Raw genomic sequence first — 21,640 nt, 5'->3', positions numbered from 1 at the left:
GGAGGGAAGGAGCATGTCTTAGAATTATTTTATCCCACTTTTCAAAACAGTTTACAAAAATAAAAGCATTATGGTTTTTAATCTATTTTAATCTATTTTTTATTTTAGATATGCCGGTTGGAAATGATCAACTCCTCGCAATTCTCAAAAAGCTGATTAAGTACATTCAGATCAAGGTGCGATTGTTTCATTGTTTTGAGATAAAAGCAAAGTGGGCCATACTGGTGGGCTTTCCCCACAGCATCTCCTGTTTTGGGCAGTTAACAGTCTTCAAACAGAAGCTTGATGTGGGGGAATAGAAACAAAAGTGCTAAAATCTTTCTGGCTAGATGTTGAAGCCACAGGATCCATACTTAAAGTCCCAAGGAAAAGTCTGCAGATCTAAAAAGTCAGATTGATGTGTTAGTTCAGATCTCACCTCAGTGGGCAGAGAATAATTTGTTTTCCTTTTCTCTTTAAAGTGCAGGAGCTAAAAACACTGAAGGCACCAAATCCGATTTGATATTGGAAGCTAAGCAAGGACAATCCTAATTAGTATTTGGATATGTGACCACCAATGAATATGTACCAAATGTTATGGGCTATATTTCTTGTCAAAGAAAATCCTGTGGAAGTCACGCTAAGTCAACAGGCAACTTGATACTCATGCATGTGCACACAGATACATGCACACTAGGCATGGGCGAACTTATCAGAATTGTCGTAACTCGGAATACAATCGTATGTATTCCGAGTTGTGAATGGGGTTCTGACGTGGGTTATTGCATCGGATCTAGCCCATGATTTCAAAGCATCTGAGCCCATTTTTGTAATGGGCTCATAATTTGATCGGAAATAAAGCCATGTATTTTTGAAGCAGTAAAACTTGGTTTTAAGGGAGGTGCAGCCTAGCCTGGGTTTGCCTCCCTGACCAATCGCAGTGCACATTTATGTAAGGGGGCTTGGACGTCTTCCCTGAAAAGTGCCTGTGCAAGCCACGAGGCTTCATTCAGGGCTGGGAGGTCGGAGAGGGAGGCAGGTTAGCTTTGGGTTTGCAGTGGGTGGCTGATCTTTCTCTTTTGCTGCGCCATTGCCTTGGCTGCCTGGCCTGAATTGGGGCCATGAAAGAAGCCATTGAAAGAAGAAGAAAAGGGTGGGAAAGGGGTCCTTTTTCTTTTAAAAAATTAAAAATCAAGAAGCAGGAGAAGTAAAGGCACATTTTATTTTTGATTTTAAAAAAGGTGGGGGTTGGGACTGGGAGGGTGAAACTAGTAACACATTTTTTTTAAAAAAAATAAGCATTAAGCATTGCAAGCAGCTACAAGAAGCTGTTTCTTTTTGGATTAAAAGAGGGGGTGGTAGGGGAAAGGGCTTATTTGTTTTGTGTTTGTGGCCTTGGCCAGGCTTCCTCAAGGCACTCCAAGGCTTATTCTGGGTTCAAACCAAGCCCTTGTCTGTCTCGCTTTGTGTGTGTTGGGTTGTTGGATTGATTGCAACTCCCATTGCTCTCAGAACCCAAATTAGCTGGGTTCCTTCAGCATGGGACATCCAACAAAATCTCTTTCTCTGGGTTCAAACAAGGCCCTGCCTGCCTCTATTTGCTTTGCTTTGTGTGTTTGTTTGATTGATTGGCCTCCTGAAGGCACTGCAACTCCCAAGTGGTTTGATGGTGTGCTATGATTTCTGTTCCTGGTTGATAACTGTCACTTCCTGATTGGTTCTGTCACAAAAACATGGGAAAACTTTATTACACTGCCAGAACTTTGTCTTTGCGCAAAGGACATGGTGCTATGATAGCACATTATGGTTTGCTGGGTGTCCACTGCCCACCAATTTAACATAGTTTTAGCCACAAAAACAAAGTTTCTGAAGTAAAACAAGGACTTTCAAAGTCAAGACAACCCAATGAAACAGGAAATAAGACTTTCAAACCAGGAACAGATTTTTGCAATTATTAAAAAAATGTTTTATAAAAGCTATGAAAATTTGCCAAAAATCAGAGGATAAGGGAAATTTGGTGAGCTAGCAGTGGTAAATGTGTTCTACCACTGTAGTAATTTTGATCAGGATAGCTCAAAAATGAGGGTGGGAGAGTCCTCTAAATTTCCCCCCTCAGTGCAGTTTTTCGCAATTGCTCATGAACGTCTACCATTAACGAAGTAATTACGAATATTCTGAATTTTCGTGAAGTTTTGAATTTTTTGCTTCAAAATTCGAAAATGACTTTAGAAATGAAGCGACAGCGCCCCCTACTTTCGAAGCAAGTTTAGAACCATTTTTTTCATGGATCACACATGCCTGAAGCACACACATACCTCTATATAAAGGGCTGCCAATAACTCTGGTTCCGTTATTTGAAGGACATAGCTGCTATTGCTATTTGGGACCAGTGGTGTCAGGAAACATGGTGATTTCTACACCAGAGTAAAGGGGTCAGGGTAAAATGAGAAGGAATTATACACATTGAGAAGGTGAAGATTTCCTGCCAGAAAGTTTTGGGGGTTTTTTGCCAAGAACAGGTTGCTGAGGCACAGTGACCATATGTGTGAGACACAGAAACTACATAGAAGGTAGGGATTCAATTTAGATGGGCAACAAGGAAAAAGCAATTAGGTTAAAGGTAAAGGTAAACAGTTAGACATGTAGTGCAATCTCCCTTGTGTGGTAAGCTATCTCTTCTCTTTTGTGGTCTCTATGAAATCACACATATGGTAGTTATTGCCCCCACGCAGCAGTGTCGGAACCTTTAACAGGTGTTCTAAAGCACTATGGCTATGGCTCCACCCACCTTATCCAAAAGGCATATAGGTGATGGGAGGGGATGTAGCCTCAGTTCCTTTTTTCCATTGCCTAGCAGCAGCATTTAAGTAGTTCTCTTACTTCCAAACTTACCTTACAAACTTACCTTCAAACTTACTCTACAAACGTACCTTCAACTTACCTACAAACCTACCTTTGGTTACTCATTCTGGTATTGACCTCGAACTGTCTGGCTCTCGTAAGCTCCGATATCCTACCTTGTTACAATCTTTTGATTATGGTATGTCTACTTCAGTTTTTTTAAAATATGTATCTTATGAAGGAAAACTCTCAGATACAGATGAGCAGGACAAGTGTCTCTTCTGCCTGGGTGAGGCACAATGAGTAAAGACATGTACAACCTGCCTGGCATTCACACCGCAGGCTAGGAAAAACAAGGAGACTCATCTTAAAGCGCTGCTCTATGCATCAGACATTTGCAAAAGCATGCAAACAAGAAGCCCTAGCATAAGAGCAGAAAAGGACATGGGAAAACATACTGCCAATGTCGCCAGGCGGATGTTCGCAATGGCGACAGCAATCCGCCGGCATGCATGGCTCTGTGCCTCTACCCTCTCGAAAGATAGCAATGTGCTGGCAGAGAGTACACGATAATGGCTTATTCAATCTGGAAACCAATACACAGCTTAAACACACTTAAGATATGAAGCAAACTGCTTACAAATACAGTTTTTCCTCCCAGGGAACTTATCAGCCCAGAGACAGATGGACGCCTTCCACATCATACAATCAAAGGACTTATGCTACAGGCACCAGGCAGTTCCCGCAGCCTGCACAGCCACCACCAGCAAGGCAGTCAGCATCGACATACTCACGCCACCAGGGTAGGGGGAGATAACACACCACCCCCAATGACCCGCAAACCAGTATTCAGTTTGGAGCCCACCTGGCAGAGTTCGCTAAGGCATGGCATGAGATTACCACAGAGAAGTGGGTTTTGAGCCTAATTTTTGAGTTTGCATGCCAACAGGGTGCCAATCCATTACTAGCACCTACACTGGTCCTTCTTGAGTTTCTCACCTCACTCACAAGCTCAGGCCTACCACTATCATCCATGAAATGCTATCTTGCTGCGATTTCAGCCTACAGAAGGAGACACAAAAACTCTTCATTCTTCCAAGACCCAATTGTCCAGCATTTTTTCCTGCCTGCATTTTTTCAAAATCTGTTTATGCTACTGGGGTGCTCCCTCAATCTCCTAGACGCCCGCAGGATGCTAGCTTTTTATCTGGACAGGACCAAAGTTTCCGGAAATCACCCAAACTCTTTCTGAAATACCCCAGGGGCTTCCCAATATCCACCCAATATCTATCTGCATGGGTGGTTGCCACAATCAGACTGGCCTACCAGATGGCAGGCAAGGAGCTGCCGCTTCACATCAAAGGCCACTCCACTAGCGTTGTAGCAGCCTCTATAGCATTCAACCAAGGTGTGTCCTTAGAAGACATACGCACGGCAGCCACTTGGGCTATGCACATGGCACCCATGGACATAGCCATAGTGCTTTAGAGCACCTGTTAAAGGTTCCAACACTGCTGCGGAGGTTCAATAATTACCATATGTGTAGACTTCACAGTTGACCACTCAGAAAAACACGGTTACTGGTAAGCAACCATTCCTTCCCTATAGTGTAAGATGGTAGCACCTAAATTAATCTAGAGGAATAGAGCCAATTGTTTCTAACCAATGTCTAGCTAAGATTTTTTGAATTTTCATTTTCTCTTCCCACACATAATCTGATGAAGAGTCCTTGAGAATTTGAAAATTTTACCTTTTAAAATATTTTAATGGTCTAATAAAGGTGTTACCAATTCTTGTTTTTGAGGGGGGAAAGATGATGACAATAAAAACAATTATATACTTTCAAATATCAGAAGATAAGTCACCTAATGAATTGCAACTCAGATATTTTTATTTTCCAGTTTCTAGTTTGTGTATACTGAATTAAAGTCTTCTTTTTCTCTTTCCCCACCCAGTTTGTCCGAGGTAGCACATTCAAAGAGATCCCAATGACATTTTACAGTAAGTACTTTAAAAGTTATAATACAAGGTAAACAATCAGAATTTTGGGTATGCAACTGGATGACAATGTTGTGAAATTCAGTGGACTCCACAGGTTATTAGGATGGTCAAAAAACTGCTAAGGAACTGAACATTTGCCTTATGGGGTAGTCACTTTAAATATTTTTTAAAGTGGAATCTTAAAGGTATTCAAAATCTATGCATCTTGAAAATTGCATATACTTACATATGCTATACAGAACTTAATTAGGCAAGCTAATGTTTGTCCACTCTGACAACTCAGGAGTCCCTCTGGGTTGAAAATGCTGTTGCTGAATGCCAGGTCTGTAAGCTGTTTGACAACTATCATCCAGGACCTAATCCGGGATGAGCATGCAACCTGGCATTGGGACCTGGCTGAACGAAGCTGGGGGAGTCAATCTTACCCAACTGTCCATCAGATTTCTCAGTGCAGCAGCAGGCTAGACCTCAGGGGCAGGGAGGTGGAGTGGTCTATCGAGATTCCATCTCCCTGACTAGGTGCCCCATCATTCAACATTCAACCTCATTTGAATGTGTCTACCTCAGGGTGCGTGACTGGAACAGAATAGGGATACTGTTGGTGCACTGTCCACTCCGCTTCTCAACAGTATCTCTGCCTGAGCTAGCCTGGCATTGGAGTCCCACTGGCTAATAGTGCTGGGGGACTTCAATGTCCCTGACTGATCAAAAGAACCAGAGGGGACTGACAGAGTGGGTGAAGGTGGTGGTGAATGCAAGAGAAGGTAAAATTCCAGCAAGCCTGAAAAAGGCAGTTGTAAGACCATTGTTTTAAAAAACAATCACTGGATTCCACCCAACTGAACAATTATTGGCCAGTATCAAATCTCTCCTTTTTGGGCAAGGTTCTGGAATGTGTGGTGGCTTCGCAACTCCAGGGATTCTTGGAAGAAACAAATGATTTAAATCCATAGCAGTCCGGCTTCAGGCCTGGCCATGGGATTAAAATGGCTTTGGTCACCTTGGTGGATAACCTCTGCAGCCAGCTTGACAGGGGGAGTGTGTCCCTGTTGATTGTCTTCAGCATCTCAGCAGCTTTCGATACCATCGATCATGGTATCCTCCTGGGCCGACTCACCGAGATAGGGCTAGGGGGCACTGTTTTGCAGTGGCCCCAGTCCTTCTTGGAGGGCTGATCCCAGAAGGTAGTGCTGGGGGACTCCTGTTCGAACACCTGGCCTTTGTCCTGTGGGGTTCCTCAGGGATCTGTTCTATCCCCCAATGCCCTTTAACGTCTAAATGAAGCTGATGGGTGAAATCATCTGGAGTTTTGGAGTGCAGTGCCACCTCTATGCAGATGACACCCAATTTTACTACTCTTTTCCACCCAATTCCAAGGAAGCCATCACAATCCTGAACCAGTGCCTGATAACAGTAATGGACTGGATGAGGGCGAACAAACTGAAACTCAATCCTGACAAGACAGAGGTCCTCCTAGTCAGTCGGAAGGCCAATCAGGATGTAGGGTTACAGCTGTGTAAGATGGGGTTACACTCCCCCTGAAGATGCATGTTTGCAGTTTGGATGTTCTTCTGGACTCATCACTGACCCTGGAACCTCAGGTGTTGACAGTGGCCAGAGGAGCATTTGCACAATTAAAACTTGTGCCCGTACTTTGAGAAGTCTGATCTGGCCATCATGGTCCATGACCTTGTCACATCCAGACTGGATTATTGTAATGAGCTTTTCGTAGGGCTGTCCTTGAAGACCATTTGAAAGCTGCAGCTGATACAAAGATCTGCAACCAGATTGCTCACTGGAGCGCCATATAGGAAGTGAATAATCCCCTTGTTATGGCAGCTCCACTGGCTACCAGTGTACTTCTGGGCACTATTCAAGGTGCTGGTTTTAACCTTTAAAGCTCTGAACAGTTCAGTGGCGCAGACGGGAGAGCAATGAGTCACTGACCAGGAGGTCATGAGTTCGAGGCCCGCTAGGAGCTATGTTTGTTTGTCTTTGTCCTGTGTTAAAAAGGCATTGAATGTTTGCCTAATATGTGTAATGTGATCCGCCCTGAGTCCCCTTCGGGGTGAGAAGGGCGGAATATAAATGATGTAAATAAATAAATAAATAAAAACCTACCTATCCAACCGCATCTCCCGATATGAACCAGCCCAAGCCTTTCGATTGGCAGGGGAGGCCCGACTCTCGGTCCCACCCTTGTCGCATGTGCGGCTGGTGGGAATGAAAGAGAGGGCCTTCTCAAAAGTGGCTCTTCAGCTCTGAAACTCTCTCCAGATATCAGAATGGCACCTTACCTGTAGTCCTTTAGATATCAGATAAAATATTTTCTGTGGATGACAATAGTCAACTGGGTTAGGTGCAATGGATGTGGAAAATGGAAATGAGATAGAAGCTATTTTGAATTTTAATTATAGTTAGTTTTATAATGTTTACCATGTAGTGTTGTTGTTAAAGGAGTATTATAGATTTTATATGTATTGATTTTTTTTGTTTGAATGTGAGATGGATCATTGAATGGCATTGAATTGTGCCATATGATAGCTGCTCTGAGTCCCTCAATGAGGGAGGGAGGGCGGGATATAAAACAAAATAAATAAAATAAACTAAATAAAATGCTTTACATTTATAAAATGAAGATACAATCACAGTGTTGGTGATAGAAATATGTATATAAGACAGGGAAATTATCTTTGATTACACAATGTTACAAAATCCTAAAAACATTTCTGTTCCTGGTTTAAAAGTGTTATTTCCTGTTAAATTGTGTGAAAGTGGTTGTTATACTCCAGAAACTTCATTTTTGCGGCTGCCACAAATTATGTTGAATTGGTTGAGAATATGAGATATTCATTGAAAATTCATTGAAAAACTATAGAAAAATTTGCTATAGTTTTTGCAGTTTAATAAACTTTTTCTATGTTTTTATGATAGAACCAATTAGGAAATAACATTTACATAGTGTTATTGCAGTTGCTGTTGCCAGTTTTTGGTCTACAATTATTCAGCTGCTTGTGTTCCCTCTATTTTATTAGTTTTATACTTATTTATTAATGCAATGTTTTGACATAAAATAAAAAAATAAAATAGTGTTATTGATGGCAAATTCAAAACAAATGATGAATTTAAATTTTTTTCAAAAACTTATATGTTTGCTAATTTGCACTATTTCTTTTATTCTTTCAGCCACCCGCATTATTACTAAAGTTGTAGATCCAAAGATTAAAGTAATTGAAGGCAGCTTTGAACCCATTCTTGGAAATGAAGGTAAAATGGTTGATCTGATGAAGTAGCAAGAAGGATAGTAAACACAATAGGATTAAAATGTAATTAAGTAGCTATAAGCATCTACAGTTTATTGTAAGACTAACTGTTAACAAGTGTAAGAAATGTGGTAAAACTAATGAAAAGATTACTACAATTACAGCAATGATTGCAATGACTGACAAGAAATGTACTGAGGAATTGAGAAGGTAACCTCACTAGTGTCTTGAGATCTTCCTAGCTCCAACTCCTTGTTTGTTTCTCCATGTTTGTTGCTAGGGCACAAAAAGCCACAGCAAGTATACAGACACTTACTTAGGTGATCCCTCGTAGTTCGAGGATGATGGTCTTCCAGTCATGGGGTCTTGAGGGTGGGTTCTTAGGTGGCTGAAGAGACCTATTCTTGGTCTGCATGTTCTCCCGCAGTGAGGACATCAGTTTCCATGTGGAAGGCGGTCCTGGTCAGGGTTGGCTTGATGGGCCTTCCTCTTGGCACATTTCTCCCTTAAGCCTTCCATTTGTGCCTCTTCAAACTCCGCAGCACTGCTTGCCACAGCGTTTTCTAATGTTACACCATTAAGTTGTATTCCTGGCATTGCAGAGGGATTGGCTGGTGCCTGTTGGAAGAGCACTTTGGTTTTCTCGATGTTCAATGAGAGCCCGAACTTCTCGTATGCTTCTGCAAAGGTGTTTAGAGTGGCTTGTAGGTCTTCTTCTGAGTGTGCATAGACTACCTTGTCATCGGCATATTGGAGTTCTATCATAGATGTTGTGGTGACCTTGGTTTTGGCTTTCAGTCTGCTGAGGTTAAATAGCTTGCCATCTGTCTGATAGATGAGTTCCACTCCGGTGGGAAGCTTCCCATCAACAAGGTGAAGTATCATAGCGATGAAGATGGAAAATAAGGTAGGGGCAATAACACATCCCTGCTTGACACCTGATTTCACCTTAAATGGGTCACTTTGGGAGCCGTTGCTGTCCAAGTCTGTTGCCATCATGTCATCATGGAGGAGCCACAGGATGTTCACAAATTTTTCAAGGCACCCGATTTTTTGGAGGATGGTCCAGAGAGCGCTGCGATTCACTGTGTCGAATGCCTTTGCAAGGTCAATGAATGCCATGTACAGAGGTTGGTTTTGTTCCCTGCATTTTTCTTGGAGCTGTCGTGCAGTGAAGATCATGTCCACTGTTCCTCTGGAGGGGCGGAAGCCATTCTGGGATTCTGGGATTCTGGGAGGGTGTCTTCTGAAACAGGGAGAAGGTGGTTTGCAAGGATTCTTGTGAGGATTTTCCCAGCAGAGGTTAGAAGGGAGATACCACGATAGTTCCCGCAGTCTGTTCTATCCCCTTTCTTGAAAAGGATGATGATGGTGGCATCATTGAAGTATTCTGGGATTTTCTCAGTCACCCACACTTTTTCAATGAGCTGGTGGAGTTGTTGTATCAGCTCAGGTCCACCCTCTTTGAAGATTTCAGCCGGGATCCCATCAGGTCCGCTGGCTTTGTTGTTTTTTTGTTGGGTGATGGCATTGCTGACTTCTTCCAAACTAGGCAGTGCTGCAAGCTCATCCCTGGTTTGTTGTTGCGGGATTTGTGAGAGAACCTCTTTGGCCACATTGGATCTGCAATTCAGCAGTAGTGCTCTTTCCAACGTAGTGCAATTGATGTTTTGTCCTTCAGAAGTTTGGTTCCATCTGATGAGCGTAGAGGCTGTATGCCATGGTTTCTTGGTCCGTAGATGATCTTTGTGGCTTTGAAAAATCCCTGAGCATCATGGGTTTCTGCAAAGTGTTGGATATCTTCAGCCTTCTTTGTCCACCAGATGTTCTTGAGTTCTCTGGTCCTTCTTTGGACCTCAGCTTTTGCACTGGCATAGATCCTTTTCTTAGCAGCACAGTTGGCTCTCTGCCATGTTTGGAAGGCTTTCCTTTTGTTATCAATTAGCTGTTGGATCTCTTTGTCGTTATCACCAAACCAGTCTTGATGTTTCTTAGTTTGGTATCCAATGGTTTCTTTGCAGGCTGTGATGATGGAGGTCTTCAGTTTGTTCCAATGTTCCTCAACATATTCTGGGTGTTCTGTGGGTAGATGATCCTTGAGTGTTGTTTGGAGAAGGGCTTGTTTGGAGGGCTCCTGAAGGGCTTGGGTGTTCATTTTACGCCTTATTTTTCTTCATCGGAGTCTGCTTTTGGGGGCGATCTTGATAGCCATCGTGGATCGGATTAACCTGTGGTCCGTCCAGCAGTCATCAGCACCTGTCATGGCTCTTGTGAGAAGCACATCGCGGCGGTCTCTGGCAAATGTAATTACATAGTCCAAGAGGTGCCAGTGCTTTGACCAGGGGTTCTTCCATGATGTCTTGAGCTTGTTTTTCTGGTGGAAGAGTGTGTTGGTGATGACAAGGTTGTGCTCTCCAAATAGCAAGATGCCATTCGAGTTGCTGTTTCCAACCCCGTCTTTTCCTATGATCACTGGCCACAGGTCGGAGTCCCGTCTGACTCTTGCATTAAAGTCCCCCAGGAGGTTGATTTTGTCCTCCTTAGGTATCTCCGATAGGACGGTATCCAGCTGACAATAAATTTTTCCTTGATCTCTTCGTCAGCATCTAGTGTTGGTGCATAGGCACATATGATGGTTGCCTGTTGGTTTTTGGCAAGGTAATTCGGAGGGTTGAGACTCTTTCGTAGATGCTAGTGGGTGCTTCAGTCAGGTGCTTCACCAGGTCATTTCTGATAGCAAATCCACCTCTGTGTATTCTTCGCTCTTCTTCAGGCAGTCCCATCCAGAAGAAGGTGTAGCCTCCTTTTTCTTCCTTCAGCTGTATACAGTGGGTAAAATAAAAGTACAACATACATTTAAATATCCTGTTTGAAACATACTTCTTTTCACTTTTTAGGGATTTTGATATTTGTGATTTGAAAATCAAAGGCCCCTACTCAGATGTCATATGGCCCCTACTTAGATGTTTTCAAGTGCATTGAATGACTAACCAAACAAGAGGACAGCACTAGCTCTATTCCCCGCTGTTGCATTTCCATCACCACCACCCTGCTATGATTAGAATTACATGATTAATGAATAAAATTACTGCAGCTAAAATGTTTTCTTTAAAAGCTAAAACATAATTCTATAATAATAATAATAATTCTCTAAAGCTATATATTTTTATCATTGCCTATCACAGATGTTAAAACAATAACAAGAGTTGTTGGTAGCACCATTCGCAAAGAGATTGAAGGTAAGTACAATGAGAAACACTAGTGGAGCACATTTGAGTTGTAGTGGTATCCTGGCCTCACACACACTTTTATTTTCACTAATCATTTTCTTAATAGAAATCTTAGGTGAAGTCATAAATAGGGATGTTAAGGGGTTGGGGGAGTCACACAGCTAGGGAATGATGGCCTAGCAAGGCCTCACAGTTGTTGAGATAATGAGGGAGATGTAGTTTCAAAAAGGAATTTTCAGGGATACTTCCAATGACTATAAGTCCCATATGTCCTGATTTACTGCTATTTGATCTAATTTGCAAAAGCTCTCCGGTAAAAATGAATTAATTCGGAATAAATAAAAGTTTCCTTGGTTTATTCCAAACTCATTAGATCCTGGCCTTCCTGAAAGGCCCAGGTCTAATAAGGTATTGGGTCTGTGGAGACTGACTGGTTGTGTTTCACAGCCATCCTGCACATTTGGGGCTACTGGAGCCACCTCCTCCCCCCAGCCCACAACTTCCCCCTAAAGCTTATGAAAAATAGGTCCCTGGCTGCTAGGAGGTCTCTGCATGTCCTGGCACAGGAAAATTATGCCTGAAATGACTGAGGAGAAGGGATTTTCCTCCTCATCCCTCCCATTCCTCAGGTATCATTTTCTCACACCAGGAGGATGCCAGGAGAGGCTTTCAGGCCAGGGACCTTTTTGGGTAAAATTTAGGGGAAATGGAGGATTTCGTAGTGGCTTCATGCCATTCTGATTTCAACACACACCCCAGGAAAGTCTGAGGTTTTTACCGAAGGCATAGTTTGGATGCCTCTGGTAAAAACCAAGACAGGCCCTGCATTTTGGGCCTGTCTGGATGGATCCTCTGCTAGCAAGGGGTGGACATATTAAGAGTTCTGCTCTTTCTCATTTATATTTACATTTCTATTTGAGTGGGTGTAGACAAAAAAAACATGCCAAAACAGGTTATTTTAACCCGTTTCGGTATGGATTTTAGGGCTGTGTGGAAGCACCCAGAGATCCTTACTCCTACTCATGCAGTACCTGTAATGTTACATCATAGACAGCAATCCTATGCATGTATATATCATGAATTCTAGGTATTGATCTTCAAGCACATTTGTGTCATGATGGTATTGCAATACTCTGAAGACTTGCATTTCATTGACGTAGAAATTGTAGGATTGGCCCTGAAGTTAGAAGTTAACATTTAGAAGCTTGTCCCATCACATGTTTTGCTATACAAAATCCCAGAATACTTGTATAGTATCTACACAAACACAAGATGCTCTATGTACAAAGAAAATATGTCCAAATAGCATATATTGTTATTAAAGTTCCCCGTACAAAGCTCAATTTGGCAGTACCAGACTGCCAAATTGAGCTTTGTACGGGGAACTTTAATAACAATATATGCTATTTGGACATATTTTCTTTGTACATAGAGCATCACATGTTTTGACCATTTGTCAATATGTTTGTCATGTGTCTGTAACACAGTTTTCAATTTTGCAACAATGCTTTTCAGTGCCATCCATTACAAAAATCACCAAAGTGATTGAAGGGGAACCAGAATTTAAGCTGGTCAGGGAAGGTGAAACAGTATCTAAAGTGATTCATGGAGGTGACTATATCTTGCGGGTTGGGCATTACTAACCAGAATGATTTAGAAAATATTGTTGATGATTTTTGCAAGGCCGAAGGGAGAAGTTCTGTTATGTGCTGGATTTGCTTTCTGCATGTTTTATAATGGTGTATTATACTACAGTATTTCTTTATTATTGTCATTGCTTTGCTTATCAATACCAGTAAACAAAATCACATACAATGTTCTCCCTGTGGCACTTTGCATGCTGAAACATTGCTACCTCTTAACATCTCTGATATCTGCTTCCTGAATCATTGCCATGAGATGAAATGTTGAAAAACCATTTTGCAACTCTTTCCATTGTTTTCATGTTACAATATATTAAATATACTTCTAAGAATCTCAGTCTCTGATACCTTGAGAAACTCAATATTGTTGCCATTGACATTGCAAACAAAATCTGAACATCTGTCTAAAAACTCAATGAATGCGTAAAATGAATCTTTAAAATATTTGTTTTAAAAGTTCTCTCATGTTCACAGCTTGAGATTATAAATATTTGGCCTTGGCAACATTAGCATGCTTGTAAATGAAAATGGCATCATTCGTGCTCTTCACTTAACAGTTAAGTTCTATCATTTTCTAACATTTATCCCTTTTGGCCCAAGTTTTGAAATAAAGATTCTTTGGCTGCATTGAGAAATATCAAAACAACCAAATTTAAAAAACACAGTTGTCAATTTCTTTGTCTCTAATGTTTAAAAACATTTTTATTAGAACCTAAAATTAAAAAATACACCAAAATAATTGACGGCTTTCCAGTGGAAGTAACTGAAAAAGAAGTGACAGAAGAAAGAATTATCCAAGGTAAACTATACCAAAATATACAGAAGTTTAAATTTTACAAACAATCATATGGATCTCGCATCTGATTCTGGGCCATTTGGGGTTAGTTATTACCAGCAGATCCAAGCTTTTCTAGTCTGGTGACGCTATCTGAGTTCCCGAGAAAGGATCCTACAAGAAAGAAGAAACCTCAGACCTAATTAGACTTATACAATCCAGTTCAATGCTGTTTAATGTGCATTATATGACTCTACACTGGCCATATAATGAAATTCAAACTGCATTATATGGCAATGTACATGGGGCCTAAGTAATGCAATTAAAATACTGCAGAAAAATATTTTATTCCCTATTTTAAAAGACTTAAATATGACCGTGAGCCCCAACTAGGACAGACCCATTAAATAAGTAGGATTTATATAAGTATTGATTTACCATTTAATGAGTCTAATTTAGTTGGGACCAACATTTTGATTTAGGTCCAAATATGTAGATATCATTGCCATCTCATGTGCATCTTGTTTGTTTGTTTGTTCATCAAATAAATGTTTACTGTTTAATGTACTCAAATAATATAACCACATCCTGATGAAGCTGTGTAATATCAGTTTTCATGTGAGATGTGGTAGTAAATTCTCTTTGAACAACCACGGCACTTTACATATTTCTTGCAACATATGTCTGTTCACTTTTACAAACCTCAATGTTCTGTATGTTGTATGTTGAAATCTCTGGGTCTGTAGCCAACTGTTGAGCGTTCACTAGCTTGTAAGTGCTGATGAAAGGCAAGTCTTCTACCAGGGCCTTCTTTCATTATCCCGCACACACACACACTCCATGACAATTACTGTGTTTCTGAGAAGAAGATTCTGCTAATTACAACATGACAATGAAAATTGTGGAGAATACTTTCTAAGAATTAGCAAGTGAATGCATCTCATTCACTCTTTTTCATTTCAGGTCCTGAACTGAAGTATACCCACATCACTACAGGTGATGGGGCAGATGCTGAGGAGACTCTTAAGAAATTGCTGGAAGAAGGTTAGTATTCATCTTACTAAGGAAGAATAAAATACTGAACTGTATACTTGTTGCTTTAGTGGCTGCAGTCAACCAGTGTATGTGTGAAAGGAATAGTGTATATGCAAGAGAACTCTTGGTTACTTGCTGAGTTTGTAGGAATGTCGATTTGAGCATGTTGGTCAGCAATATACACATGTGTATTACTGTAAGTATTATGCAATTTGATTAATGTTAATGTTGCATGAATGATAAATATTAGATACATTTTATAAGTATTTGAAATGTATGTATCTATCTATTTAATTTATGAATTGCCTTTCCCACATAGTGGGAACATAGGAGACTTCCAAAAATGATGAGTTTAAAACAGATACACTTGTGAACATTTCCAGGCAGTCAGATAATTATGATTTTCAGGATTCACACCTGTATGTCTTAAGAGCAAGGAGATTAGAAAGAGAAAGGCCCCAACCACACAGGCACTATAAATTGGCTGGAATCCAGCTTGAGGTTGGGGTTTCTACAAAATGTACACCTCCCAATGCAACCTCCAACCGGCATCCAGCCAAAAACTTAGTGTTTAAAAAAACTCACCGGAAATTTCACATCACACATAAAATGAACTGAAGTCAATCAGTGTATAAACAGTGCAGTGTTGGAAAGCAGGAGAAGCATTTGGAATGCTTGTCAGGACAGAGTTAAACTCTGGGAGTCACAGAGGGAAGCCATGTTAAGAGCATGTGTGAAGGTAAACAAATGGCTCTCTTTCTGTAAGGAAAGCATTTCAATGGCTAGAATTTTTTACCTAAAGCACTAATTTGCTGTTTTCAACTAGTGATTTTCACTGAAAAAGCTTTTAAAAAGTCTGGATTCAGTTTGATCTGGAATCAGTGGAGCTTTACAAACTCTGGCTGAATCTACACTGCCATATAATCCAGATTATCAAAGCAGATGATCCAGATTATCTGCTTTGAACTGTATTATGTGAGTCTATACTGTCATATAATCCAGTTCAAAGAAGATAATCTGGATTTTATATTGCAGTGTAGATGGGGCCTCCATGGCATCTTTGAACAGGTTTGAGGGGTGCCTGTGTAGGCACTCCAAAGTGAACTGGATTTCTTAAATCCAAATCCTGCCCCAAAATAAATGACTGTGTTGAAGAGCCCAGAGAGAGAGGTCTATTTTTAGACATTCTAATATTCCCGTGAAAAAGCATCCAGTGTGAATGCTTATGTGATCTATAGTCAGGCTTCATGGCAAAAGTATTCAAGATGCACTGTAGGGCAGAAAGTATTGTTGTGCAAATGATTACACAGGAAATTTTGGAACCAGTTTGAGTCTGGATGGTGATTACAGAGCACTGATGTACATTAAGGGCATGTTTAATGTGTTTTGTGGGCATTTGTTATCTAACTGCATTGAATGGTCAGTATAGATCAGGTATGGGTAAACCCAGCCCCAGGGGAGGGGGGTGGATTTTTGGGCTCTTTTCTCAGGCCTTCCTACCTTTCACCTTCCTATAAGCATGAGGATGTGGCACTCTGCCCACGTCCTTATGCTGAGAGGAGACCAGGGAAGTCACACACAGCTGCAGCCCCAGCCCCAGACAGAGCCTTTACCTGGCCTACACCTTGGCCTCAGGACCGGCCCGAGAAAATTTTAAATGTTAAGCGGGGGGTAAAAATTGCGCCCCCCCCCCCGCGCTGCAGGAGGCGTGGCCATGCGATGCGGGAGGCGGGGCATGGCCAGACCTGGCCCCGCCTCCCATGTCCTGGCCTCGCCTCCCGTACTGCTCGCCCTGAATGTTGAGCCAGTACATTCCCCTTCTTCCAGTCTTCTACCTCTGACAATGAGCAGGACAGCTCCTCTTTCATCTCCTCTTCCTTCTTCCCTACCGCCACCACCTTCCTCAAGGGCAAGTTCCCCCTCGGAAAGAAGAGCAGCAGGAGCAGGAGGGAAGGGAATGAGAGCTCTAGGCAGCTGCATGTCCCGTGTCAGTGGAGACCAAGATGCAGGTCAGGCAGATGCTCTGCTAGTGCTGATGAGCTGCCATGTGTGAAACTCTCTCCCACCCACCCCCACCACCGCACCAACCCCCCCCCCCCCGGCCTCCTTCCTCCCTCCCCGCCTGGCTCACCCACCTCGCTCCGGCCCACCATGTGGCCCCCAAGTTAAAAAGTTTGCACATGCCTGGTATAGATGGAGTTACCTCAATAATGTATACCTCAATGATACTTTAATTTTTGTTCAAGTCAATATATGCTGTACACTAGTGGCACATGGCAACCATTGCTTTCTTTTCCTGAAAACATCAGATGTTTGGCATTATGCTTATTATTGCAAAATATGTATCATTTATAAAATATGCTTTTTAAATATGCTGCAATTGAAATTTCTCAATGTCTGACACAAATCAATGTCATGCCATAAACGTGTGTCCTCTCAGAGGTTACCAAGGTGACCAAACTCATTGAAGGTGATGGTCATTTGCTTGAAGATGAAGAAATCAAAAGATTCCTCCAGGGAGGTTAGTGAGTGCAAGGCAACTAACCTTGTTGCAATGAACTCATGAGAATGACAAGAAACCGCTTAACTTTTTAAAGACTGATCTTATTGAGCAAAATCATATAGAGCAAAAATTAATGTGTATGAAAAACTGATCTTTGAGTATTCTGTTTACCTCTCAAAACCTACACTGAGTAATAATAATAATAATAATAATAATAATAATAATAATAATAAATTAATTCAGTCTTTAAACAGTTTCACATGAGCAATGAAGATTTTATTTTTGATTCAAGTATTCTGTAATAAACATTGACCTTCAAGAAATACATACAAAATATACAAGAAGATATCCAAATCTTTTACATTACTTATTGTAAACAAATGTTCATTGCTCATAACATAATATAGGCATGTTTAGCATCCTTCTTTGGAAATGTCTACAGGTTCTCTGCATTAAAGTTTATTATTATCTTCAATGCTACAGTAAGTATATTCATCATTAAGCTGCATGGTGCATGTTGATGTAAACTTGTTTCAGTTAAAAGTCAGAAGTTTCCAATTCTGTCAGGTTCAAAATTTTTTATAATAACTGTAGTACCATTATAATCTGGCACTATCAATTTTCCAAACTCTCAGGACATCAGTGGCAGTAGCATATGTTATTAGCAGATGTGACATAGGAATATCATGAAAACTGTTGTTTGGAGCAGGGACTGGGTGTAACTGAGAAATGCTGATGGGAAACCAAGCAGAGAATGATTATGTGTAGCATCATGAAAACACGTACAAAGGCAGACCAGATTAGCATAATAACAGTTGCAAGTGTTGTCCCATGGCCAAAAGACCTTTCAGTTGGCTTCTAACTCAAAAGCTTAACAAAAAAAAACTGCTGTAGTGACCACCCATCCAATGTCCTTATACTTACTTCAGTCTATGTGACTTTGTGTCCAGACCCAGCCACTTGTGCTTGCAATGCGAGGATTCTGTCATGAGCTGCAGAGTTGCCAGCTCTTGTTGGCCAAAAGCATCTTAGTCTAATAAATCATATATAATGAATACACTGTGTTCCAGGAATTGTGTTGTTCATCTTCACCTTAACAGTCTACTCTTCAGCAAGAAATACCACAAAAAGCCTCTAGTACAACTTTTGAAAATGTAATGCCTAAAATTTTTATCTTTTATCCATCCTTGTAGGTCAAAATTATTTGGCATACATAATGAGAGGAAGAAAAAAATATTTGGCTAAGTTTATCAAAGACACGCCTTGTAAACTTCAAGCTACAGATGTTTTTGTTGCTCCAAATGAAACGAATCCACTTTAGTTTTGCTATGATTAACTAAGTGGCAAATTCGGAAGATTGCAATATCAATCATAGTCAACTGGCTCTTCATTGAGCCAGATCTTGAAATATCAGGCAGAATTAATCAGGAATTGGGGTGGGGGCAGTGGGAGTCGTGCATAAGAATTGTATAAAGAACCTGGAGAAAGGAGATCACAAAGATCACAAATAAAAAGTACTGAAAGGCATCAATTTTCATGCCATTACATTGGCCAGTTGTGGAAAACTTGATTCTGGCAGTGCATCATTTCAAATTCTTCATCAGGAATGAATGAATGATGTTACTAACATCTGAAAGTCTTGTATAGGGATATTAGTGCAGAAAACAGTAGTACAGGAATAAATAGGGAATAAGGAAGGATTGAGTTACAATTCTTGCACAGGTACTCAGACCTAAATATGGAAGCCCAGGTTTCAACCATAGTCTGGAATGCATTTGCAGAGCTCAAACTAATGTTCCAGCCACAGCCATTCCTATATGGCATCTTATTTGTGAAAAAGCAACACTGTGGAGCAAACTATTAAGAAAATAGTATTTTCTACAAAAGATCATTTTTCTATGCAAAGGCTAAGGCTTTGTGGTTGTTGACTGCACAACAAAAACATTGTCTGGATATAAAGAAACCAAGAAAGAATTATCGTAACAGAGACCACAACTTTTTGGCATATTTGTTGTCAGGAAGTAGAAATCTTACCTCATTGAATGATTTGACAACTTATGTTTACCTTGTTTACTTTGTAATGTACTCGGTTGTTTTGCTTTATTTATTTTGGACTCGGTGAGTCAGCCTATCAATTGCACTGCCTCCATTGTTGATGCTTAGTTTTCTCACCCCACTTTAATTTTTCTAGATCAGTGGTTCTCCGTCTTTGGTCCTCTGGCTTTCTAGCTGTTAGGAATTGTGGGAGCTAAAGTCCAAAATACCTGTAGGAGCAAAGGTTAGGAAACCACTGTTCTAGACCCTTTCCCACAGACTGCCATCACATGCCCTTATCTTCACTTCACTTCACTTCACTTTATTTCTTAATTAGTCGCTCTCCACCAGAGTGCTCCGAGCGACTTACAATTTAAAATATCATTCCACAATATAAAAACATTCAACATAAAAACATTCAACAGTGACTATTTGGCAAATTAGATCTGATTTACTTAAATGCACAACCAAACAGCCAAGTCTTGAGCACTTTTACAAAAGGTTGCAACTCCGACATTGCTCTAACATATGGAGGCAATGAGTTCCACAGAATTGGAGCATAGGTCAAAAAGGCTCTACGCCTTGTAGCTTCCAGGTGTACCTCCCTAGGGCCCGGTACGTATAGGAGATTTTCCTGGGAGGATCGAGGTGACCACTGATGAATAAAAGGAATGAGGCGGTCCCTAAGATATAATGGTCCTTGGCCATTTCGAGCTTTAAATGTTAGGACCAGTATCTTGTAAGAGATCCAATGTTCTATTGGTAGCCAATGCAGTTGTTTCAGAATCAGTGTAATGTGTGCATGTGTGATACACACACATGCACTGGTGCAGACACACACACCTCAAAATATTTAGAGGTTGCTATTATTGGCTCACTGGCATTTTGGACTTCATCCAGATTTCCCCCCTTTCCAACTGAAAATGCCACAAGCCCATAGAGGAAATGTTACCCTTGCCCAAGGCAACACAGCAAGCTGTTTGCAAGTTGTGACATAGAACCCCGAAATGGTCATGATTTGAATGTACAGATGTGCAAGTCCTTTTGTACATTTTGTGGGATATGGCAGGAGATGACAGTGCATAGCTTCTATCCCTAAAACAGATGATGTCACAGAACAGTCAGTTCTTATAATGCAGCTGTATCCAGCCTTAGTTGTTTTAGGGATATACATGGTCTGGATTGTTTTTCTGTCAAAATGCTATCTGCTTCTTAATTGATTGTTGTTTTTAATGTTTATCATAGCTGGATCTGAGTACACCAAGGTTACTAAAGTAATTCAGGGAGAGCCAAAGGTTGTTGAGACAGAAATAAAGAAAATTCATCTAGAAGGTTAGTTCTATGAAACCAACCACATAGCCAATGGTTGTTCTCGATAAAGCTTTATGATTATTTTCATGGAATTTTTTAAGGCCAAATCCCCTTGCTACAGTTTCCTGCCTAGTTACATGTCCAGCTTGAAAATCTGTGTTATATTTATTAGATGGTAACAATTCTTGCTGTAGATATCATGTCACAGCTGAAATTCTTGATTGATCATGATCAGTATATTTCAAAAATGACAATTTCAATTCCAATGCAAACAATAAGTGCAGACTTGTCAATTATTTCTTGTATCTTTCTCTATGGATAATGGACATCAGCTATTGCTTTTATGTTAAGCTGATTCGAGTCTCTTTTAGGAGACATAAATCAGGGTGTTAATAATAATAATAATAATAAGAAGAAGAAGAAGAAGAAGAAGAAGAAGAGGAGGAGGAAGAAGACATAAAATGTCAACTGTTTTTTCACATTTTCTTCTTTCTTGGACTAGAACCCTTTTCTAGAATTATAAAATTGGAAGAAGAGAAAGGTTGGGGTGGGGGGCATGTGTTGACCTTGTAGCCAACATTCTGTATGACCTGGAAGTATGTAATAGAATGGTTATGACACAACTACTTACATTTCATTTATTATAAGTCACAAGCAGACATGTTTTACAGTTGAGGTTAGACTGGTGGTTCTCTGGCCAATATGAACACAGAGTCATAAACTCAGGGAGTTGGAAGGTGATTATGGGCCATCAAGTCAGTTAAGTAGTATTTTAGAATTGCATTTCGTCTCTATTGAATAAGATACACTAACACCATTATCCTAGAACTGGTAAAATATGTGCATTTATATAGTTATAACCTCAATGTACTGAAAAGTCAACTTTAAGAAATAATTTAATTACAAAAAAAAATGTTAGCATGAGTGTTTATTGTCTGCAACAAACCCTTATAATAAATAATGTTTTTTTTTTAAAGAAACACCTGTAAGGAGAGTACAAACATCTAGAAGGACGCAAGGTAAGA

At 40.6% G+C, this 21,640-nt stretch overlaps 1 protein-coding gene across 12 annotated transcripts in view; it reads left to right on the top strand.

Annotated features, from left to right (window-relative positions):
• The window catches only part of postn (periostin), an 83,496-nt gene that overhangs the window by 51,758 nt on the left and 10,098 nt on the right, over positions 1-21,640 (top strand). Inside the window, exons 15-24 of one of the 12 annotated variants that reach the window (XM_008103837.3) lie at positions 109-176; positions 4,776-4,821; positions 8,008-8,088; positions 11,270-11,323; positions 12,830-12,925; positions 13,667-13,756; positions 14,696-14,776; positions 17,208-17,288; positions 20,550-20,636; positions 21,593-21,634. In XM_008103837.3, the coding sequence (XP_008102044.1) occupies positions 109-176; positions 4,776-4,821; positions 8,008-8,088; positions 11,270-11,323; positions 12,830-12,925; positions 13,667-13,756; positions 14,696-14,776; positions 17,208-17,288; positions 20,550-20,636; positions 21,593-21,634 (726 nt within the window). The remainder of the gene's footprint in view (positions 1-108; positions 177-4,775; positions 4,822-8,007; positions 8,089-11,269; positions 11,324-12,829; positions 12,926-13,666; positions 13,757-14,695; positions 14,777-17,207; positions 17,289-20,549; positions 20,637-21,592; positions 21,635-21,640) is intronic. The other 11 variants (XM_008103839.3, XM_016991168.2, XM_016991167.2 and 8 more) reach the window with 11 other exon arrangements.

The sequence above is a fragment of the Anolis carolinensis genome, chromosome 2 (genome assembly GCF_035594765.1).
Source record: "Anolis carolinensis isolate JA03-04 chromosome 2, rAnoCar3.1.pri, whole genome shotgun sequence".
Classification (NCBI taxonomy): domain Eukaryota; kingdom Metazoa; phylum Chordata; class Lepidosauria; order Squamata; family Dactyloidae; genus Anolis; species Anolis carolinensis.
The sequence above is the reverse complement of the archived record's forward strand: the minus strand, read 5'-3'. Positions and strand labels throughout refer to the sequence as shown.